Below are 8,226 nucleotides of genomic sequence, written 5' to 3'. Positions count from 1 at the left end.
TGCCAACGAGCTCTGGCACAGTTTCTCAAGATGGGAAGGCACTGTCTCTGTTTATCTGTGGGTTTGTAAACTGGGTTTATTAGCCTGCTTTTCCCCATGTGCACAAATGGCATGGGCCAGGATCAGGTGGCTGTTACGGGAGTTTCTTCACATCTGGGCAACATGTGCTGTCCTGATCTCCTTGCTGTCCAAACCTGCCTGCTCTCATATCCCACCCCCCTGAGCACCGTGTTCTTCCACAGGCGCCGTGACACATGCCTTGCAGCAACCTGTCTGCCCCCATCAGAGGGTCCCGCACAGGCTGCTAGCAGCAGCCACAGAAGAAGGGATTTTAATAGTGAGATCTGAAGGCAAGGAGAGGGGACCATCCTCAGCCTCTGCTGGGGACAAGAAGGCTACGACGGCGACAGGCTGCTGCCCAGCATAGTTGTTCTGTAGTTCTTCCGCCCAGGGTCATTCTGGAGCACAGCCAGGATGTGTCGAGCACAGCATAGTGCTGGCTTGTACGCTGACCACACCAGTCACAATTTAAGTACAAGCCTTTCTGTATGCTGCTTATAACGGTTTGATTTAAATGATACTGCTCAAGCTGTGGCATAAACGATGCTCTGGTTCATACCCAGTTTTCCCCTGCCTCAAGGGAACTAAATAATTTCCTGAAAACCGGAGCCCAAAAAAGATTATGTGTAATATAAGACAGTTTTGCAACATTGACTCTTACTGCAATTTGCTAGTAAAATTGCCATTTTCCATTCATACGATATTTTCTATATGCACTGGAATTTCAAAACCACTTTATATACTGAAGTTTACTACTGTGTTTTCTGGATCAGCCACTTTCAATCAACAAATACACTCCTAGAACTGAAACAGAAGTGCCCGGAACCAACACTGCCCTCTGAGGTACAATAAGGCTCACCTAATTGCTTCCTGGCTTGCTGATCTGTCATCCCGAGCCTCTCTTTGATGTTTTCTTTTTTTTTTTTTTTCCTGGAGCATAGTAACGAGTGAGAAATGCTGTCTCAGGGTGTTATATATGGGATTATTTCTCTATCCCCAGCACAATGACCATATGTAATGGGATTATCTCATATTTAAAATAAAAAAGGCTTGGAAACATCAAATCCTGTTCATGAAAAAGTAGTTTCTTTATGGTGGTTACTCTAAGTGCAAAAAAAATTTTTTTTTGCTTTGTAATAATAACATTTTCGTCAGTCAGCAAAACCAACCTGACTGCTGCAGATGTCTTCTTCCTGCTAGCTAAATTTAGGCGGCTCTTCTCCTTGCGTATATGTATTCCTCTGACATCAAGAGGACTGTGGCCCCTTTAGTGTACATTTATTGCTGTTGTAAACAGCAAAAACTGATGGGGCCAGATGATGGAGGCTTCTGCCAATGTCCCTTCTTAGCATGCTTTCATTTAAAAATATATGAACTGGTACTAGTTAGTGCCAAAACTCTGAAAGTATGAAAATACAACTAGAAAGGAGGAAAATAGGAAATGTGTGTCAGCACTAAATGTATATTCAGTTTTTTTCAATGAGGTATGTGCACAATTTTGCAGTACATAGCTGTGTGAAGAGAAACTCTTGGAGCACATCTAAGTACAAAATATGGGAGTATTGGGGAGAGGGGGAGAAAAGAGAGAGGCCTTTTCTAGATCTGGGTTAGATTTATTGCCATGTAAGTTTTATTTAAAGATTAGGACTTTGCCACAGCCAAATCTGGTCCTGATTTTTAGACTCCAAATTTGCAAGAGTTGCCCAGGAGATTCTTTTTAGGTACCTGGGGTAAGCTTTTGTACATTTTTAGTTGCGTCTAAATCATAAAAGTGCAAATGGAGATGCAAAATTACATCAGCAGGATTTGCTTTGAACTTTTAAGTCTCTCCTTCTCATATGCACATACACACAGAGTTTGAAGTGTTTCAGATCTGAGGTTCTGATTGATCATTGATCTGATTGTGAAAAATGAACATTCCCCCTCAGTGCAAGCATTTGAGTTACCTCTAAATTCACCAGTTCAAACATACATTTTCCCTTTAATGGGCATCGAGAATATGATGCAAGGATAATTTACCTTGTGCATGTTTCCACCCGATTCACCCATATCTGCGCTTTGACTCCTCTGCTATCATGCAAAAATGCCAGCTGCTTGTATCGTCTCTGAGGGCACATCATCACCATTCCCCTGCCAGTTTTGAGAAAGTAACTTTCATGATTCTGATCTGGCCATGATGTTAGCCTGTACAGACCATTTCTTAAATTTTCAAATATGCAAGGCTTTTCATGCTTTCTCCCATTATGTCCTTATGTTCCCCACTAACAACAGCAAAGCTATTTCTTGATCCTCCTTCAAAGCAGCCCTTCCTCTCCCTCTCATGCTATTCTTTGGCAGGATAACTGAAGGAAAAAACCAGCAACAGGTGGATGCCAGAGCTCCATGCATCGTTTACGGTGTGAGCCGGTAAGGTCTGTGAGGTTGGACTGGGTGATTTTAAAGGTTCCTTTCAACCCAAACTCTCCTGTGATTCTGTGTTTCCCTGCCTGTCTGTCCCACGGCCTCTTGTGCGATTCAGCTGGCAGCTTCCTGCAGCACGGCACATCTCCAGGTGTGTGTTTTCACAGCAGGCAGCACCACAGGAGCCGACTCATGCCCGGGACTCTCACCGTGCCGGCGCCAGCAAGTCACTCGGTCGCTTTTTGCCCGTTAACTCCCGCCAGCTGCGCACACGTTTGCCAAGCGACGGGGACTCCCGTACGGCCGAGGAGCTGTGCCCGCACACCTGCGGCTGTGCCGCCCCCGGAGCGCACACCGGCCCCGGGAGAGGAGCCGCACCGCAGCGGGACGGCAGCGATCGGCACCGGGGACGCCGGAGGGCGCGTTTCGCCGGCGGGATCGTCTCGTTCCCGCCGGTGAGGCCCCGCCGCCTCGAAGCAGCACGGCGCCGCCGGCCGCTGAGGGACTGGACGAGGCGGGGAGCCGGGCCCGCGGGGGGTAGCGGCTCCAGCCTGGCCTGCCCGGGCGGGCGCCCCGCTGGCCGGCACCGCCCCGCGTCCCGGCGGAGCCTCCGGTCCCGGCGCAGCCTCCGGGCGGGCGGGCCGGGGCTCGGCACCGCCCCCCTCGCGCGGGCCGGGGCGGGGCCAAGGCGCCGCGCGGCCGCCCCTTGCAGGCGCGCGGCGAGCGCTCACCTTGCCTCCTCCCCCGCCCGCCGCCTAGGTACCGGCCCCGAGCCGAGCCGAGCCCTGATTGGGTGGCCGCCGGGCCCGGTCACGTGGGGGGGGGCGCGCTCCCCACAGCCTCCAGGCCGCCATTTTGGCTGGAAAGTTTGGAATTTCCGAGCAGAGCGAGCGGGAGGCGGCGAGCGCCACAGCCCTGCCCGCCCCGGCCACTGCTGCACCGCGCTGCCCGCCCGGGCCGGGCCCGTCCCTCGCGGAGGCGCCGCGGCGGGTGCCGGCGGGAGCCCCCAGCGGAGCCGCTCGCTCGCTCGCTGGCCGGCCGGCGGGTGTGCGGTTCGGTCGGTGGGTCGGTCAGGCGGGGCGGCCGCCGCCCCCCCCCGCGCCCGGCCGGCAGGGGGAGCCGCGCCGCCGCCCCCGCCGCGCCGCCCCGAGCCGGGCTCAAAGTTTGTGAGGCGGAGCGGCCGCGGCCCGGAGCGCCATGCCCGTCAGGAAACAAGGTGAGCACCGCACGCCGGGGGTACCCGGCAGCTGCCGGAGTCGCTGCGTGACAGCGGCGGGGCGGGCGGTGGGAGCCCGCCGGGGGGCACCGTCCTGCCGCGCTCCCCCGGCTGCGAACAAAGAAGCGGCGGGGCTGGGGCGGTCCCGAGCGCCGGGGCTTGTTGCGCCCCCGGTCCCGCTGCCCGGTGCGCCGGTCACTCTGTCTGCTCTCCGCTTGCAGACACGCAGCGCGCCCTGCGCCTCCTGCAGGAGTACCGCTCCAAGCTGAGCCAGGCGGAGGACCGGCAGCTGCGGAACTCCATCGAGCGGGTCATCAGCATCTTCCAAAGCAACCTCTTCCAGGCGCTCATAGGTAAACGCTGACATCTCTCCATTCGTGCTCCAGCCGGTCGGTTGTAGCTTGTGCTGTTGCTTGCAGTGTTAAGAAGTGTTTTGCCCTTGCGTTAGAAGCCATGTGCTTTTTGTTATTGTTGTTTTTGTTTCGCATAGTAATAGGCGTGCTGTTACAGATCAACAGTTCACTTGTTTCATACCTTTACTCTATTTGAGGATTTTGACTGGCCCAAATTGCTCAAAACTGTAGTGCACATTTTTCTTCTGTGACATGTTATTTTAGATTACTTTGTAGACTGTTTTTCCACATGTCCTTATTGACCTGAACAATTTCTAATTAGATTTTTTTTTTTTTAATGAGTCCATATGTAACAGGTTAATGAATGACTTGAAATGCTTTTAGTCTAAGGTGGGATTCAGGCAATGTTCCAGCTGAAGAGTCTCTAAAAACTTCATAAAGTGTGTATCTGAAGCGTAAAGTTTAACGTAAATGAGAAGAAATCTCTAATGCTTCAGGGAATACTACGGTGGTCTTTCTGTCTTTGTTTGTTGCACATTAAAGTGTAATGAAAACACTACTAATTCTCAAAGTATTTGTAGCGCTTAACTTAAAATGTTTCCATAAGTCTTGTTGAACTGTTTAAATGTAACTTTTAATTTCCTGCATGTCTGTAGAAGAGAAAAGAGCATAAATGCAACTTGCAGAATCCTGACTTTATTTGGAAACTTCTGCACGGAAGCAGCCAGATGTGGTTTCTCCTTGATTGGTTGTTGCTATCTTTATGGCAGCTAATGAATGAAAGGATTTTGTTAGTTTACTTTCAAGAGTAAAATTTATAAAGTACTGCATCCTTGTCTTTTAACAAAGTAACCTGCATCTGAATTGTACTAATAACAAACAGTATGGCTAAATTTGTTGTTTGGCTGTACTGCATGGTTAGCGTCATGCAGATGTGCATCTTACTTCATAGTGCCACAGCTGCTTTGAGTCCATGTGGTGGAGGAAACAAAGGGACAAGCAAAACATAAACATACATTGCTGCATGTGGAATGTTTTCTTCTGGAGCATTTGTTTCATCTTCTTATGCAGGTTTTCAGAAGGTAGTAATCTTGCTGTGGTTTTTTATTATGTAAGTTCATGACAGGTAGTTGTGAAAATAGATCAGTTACAGAAATCTTTTACTTACAGGAACTCTGTGCACTTCTCTTCAATACTCAGTTGGTGCTAACCAACTCCATGGTGAAATGCTAGACATAATGTTTGTGGGACACATATCAACAGGATTCACTCACTGGTGGATCAGAATGTTGAAGTTTTATATCAGCAGTTTAATATACTGCAGTTGCGTGTTTTATTTTCACGTGGGAAGTTTCAGTGTTGACTACCATTTTTCTTGTTCTGGGTGTGTATGTGTGGATGTTTTTTAAACTGTCTTGAAGATCCATGCAGTACTCTGTTTTCTCCCCCTCGTTGAATAAGTTACTGATCTATTAGCCTTTGATATTTTAGCCTGCAAGACATAGTTTCTTCTCATATCCACATATGCATCTTCATTGTTTTAATAATGCTACACCTAGTAGTAGTAAACTTGAAACAGCGGGCAACCTCATGTCTGCTGGCTTCATTCTGCAAGAGCAGAAAACAGGAATGTGTTGTTGCCTGGATGGGCTACATGGTCTGTTTTCTGGTCTTGTAAGAAGGTGTACGTTGCAACCATCTGACCCTAGTTTTTGTTGAGTTCAGTTCATCTCTGTGTGCACAGTAGGTGCCCTGCTTCTTGGGTGTGTTCCATCAACTTTGCATTTACGGATTCACTGTATGATTGTTGGTTATGGAGTGTACATGTATGTTCCTGAACTGTTTGTTTGAAAGGTGATAGCCCAGCAGGCTAGTACTTTCCAAACAGTTTGTTTTGTTAGCTTGAATCTTTCTCCTTTAACCTGCTCCTTTCTTTGGAAATATGTTGGGGCAGTTTGTGTTTGTGGCAGGCTGCTCCTGGCTGTTGTTTTCCTAGGAACATCTTTTTACGGTGTGATTACTGCGTGATGTGGGTAAAGAGTGGGTGGACTCCCTGGAAAAGATGCTCTCTGGAGGATGGTGCAGCTCCTGGGAAGACCTGGAGTTTGTTCCTCCCTGTTCTCTTTCCATGAAGATTTGGGAGCAGGCTGGATGAAGTATTCAGTTCTGCTGCTGGTTCACGTTACTTCATAGCAGGTTTTTAAGTGTGTCCCCAACAGCCAATGCTGTTCTGACAGAAAGTTTCAAGCTCAACTACCGAGTTATTTCTCATACAGATACTTCTCCCAGAAAGCATGCTACTTGCAGTTCCTCCTTTTTTTTTCTTTTTTTTTTTTAAATAATACTATAAAAAAAAAATCCATTTATTTTCTGTGTTTTCTGCCAAGTTACTGCACTATATCCAAGACCTGCCTGTCCGTGATAGGTGAGAATGTTTGTGAGGCTGCAGTCCGGATCTGCTGTCAATTTCATGTATATTTTTTAGTATAATTTTTAACTTGTCAATCAAATGATGTTCTTTCAAGCAAAAAATAGACATTACTTTATGCACAGAAATGTATCTTTAGGTTTGTAATGGGGGAAATATTGCTGAGAACTACACATTTTATCAGTATTTCATATGTGAAGGAATTAAAGGGTTTTTTTGTGACTTTCCATTTGTGTGCTGAAGAATAAATGGTATTATTTTCTCATTTGAGCCTTTTTTAATATTATCTTCTCCATTGAATTCTGTCAATAGAACTTTAGTTCAGCAATCTACAAACTTGACCGGGATCTTAAGTATAGTTATGGCTTTCAATGATTCAAATTAGAGCAGTAACTGGCCAGCGTGAACAATCGGTTTTATGAAATTGACATCACAACAGAGTTAAGTGAAATAACTGTAAGAACTTCAAATTGGTAACAAAATTGGTAACCAAATGTGACCTCTTTAAAACGGTCTGTGAAAAAGGTCAGTTTTTTCATTTTCTAGGACTTCTGTAATGCAGTATTTCCCACTGCCATTGCTTCAACTAGCCAAGTGGAATGATGTCTAGTACATTAGATACCAATGGTCTGTAATTAAAATCAGCTTGAGAATAGTGTCAGTTTTAAGTAAATATCTTACTATACAGTCTCAGAATTGTGTGGTATCTTTTCTAGCTTGTGATTTCTTGGTTGTAGTTAAAATACCTTGTTATTTCTATTCTGATAATTGGTAAGGTGAGTCAGTTTATTAAGAGACTACAGTAAGATATCTGAATATGGAGGCATGGGGTAGACTTAATTTCACTTTGGCAAATAATTTGATATTTATCTTCAAATAGTGAGGTGATAATTCTGCAGATAAGTTCTGCTTCTAATTTAGACACTTTTAAAATCTTTTTGAGAAGGTACAGGTTCTTGCAAAGGTATAGAATGTATTTATCTTTTTGAAAAGATAAGAGGAGGAACGCTTGCATACGTAAGTCTAACACTTCTGAGGGAAAAAACTTGTGAATCAGGCTTCTGTTTATACACAGAATCTGTGTAATTAAAGTCTGTTCTTAATGGGTTGCATGCTGCAGTTGACCGTATTAAAATAGGATAAAATTAAAACTATTACTAGTTATAACTAGAAACACAAAGTAGCTTTTGTAAAATTAATGGTTGTATTAAGGCAAACTCTTTGTTCAGATTTATCAGCAGTCTGACCGGGGATGAACCTTTTAGGAATATAAAACATACTCTGCACCTTTCTCAGCTCTGTCCACACTGGCTTTCTGAACTGAATTAGGGAAACACGCCTAGATTTTAGGCTGAAGTAGACTGAACTGGGTCAGCACTCCTCCAAGTGAGTACCCTTTGGAGCGGATGGACCATGTTCCTGCTAGATGGTGTGTGACCTCAGCTCTCTGAGCTGTGTGTGGCATCTCTGTAGACATTCTTGCTCCTTTAGCTCCTTCTCAATTATCCAACGCGGAAATATTTTCTGTACTTGCTAGCTAAATTAGAATAAAACACAGTTAAAGCAGAAGCTCTTCTTCATAACTGAAACCAAAAGTACTTGCTCTTGGGGAAACTTCAGCGTCAGCTTTTATTTCAGTGATATAGTTAATAGAGCATATGGCATGATGACACAGTTAACTTTTCAAATGAGCTCAGGCCTCAGAGGGCATTTTAGTTGTGGATATGTGTCATTGCGTAAGACTGCTCCTCAGTTAACTTGAGGAAGGC

At 46.1% G+C, this 8,226-nt stretch overlaps 1 protein-coding gene across 3 annotated transcripts in view; it reads left to right on the top strand.

Annotated features, from left to right (window-relative positions):
- The first annotated feature begins 3,299 nt into the window (after nucleotides 1–3,299).
- The window catches only part of DLG1 (discs large MAGUK scaffold protein 1), a 154,457-nt gene continuing 149,530 nt past the window's right edge, over nucleotides 3,300–8,226 (top strand). For all 3 annotated transcript variants that reach the window (XM_065640450.1, XM_065640449.1, XM_065640448.1), the window contains exons 1-2: nucleotides 3,300–3,676; nucleotides 3,898–4,029. In XM_065640450.1, coding sequence (XP_065496522.1) covers nucleotides 3,658–3,676; nucleotides 3,898–4,029 — 151 coding nt within the window. In that variant the 5' untranslated portion in view covers nucleotides 3,300–3,657. The remainder of the gene's footprint in view (nucleotides 3,677–3,897; nucleotides 4,030–8,226) is intronic.

This window comes from Caloenas nicobarica, chromosome 8, assembly GCF_036013445.1.
Source record: "Caloenas nicobarica isolate bCalNic1 chromosome 8, bCalNic1.hap1, whole genome shotgun sequence".
Taxonomy (NCBI): Eukaryota; Metazoa; Chordata; class Aves; order Columbiformes; family Columbidae; genus Caloenas; species Caloenas nicobarica.
This window is presented reverse-complemented; position numbering and strand designations above follow the sequence as displayed.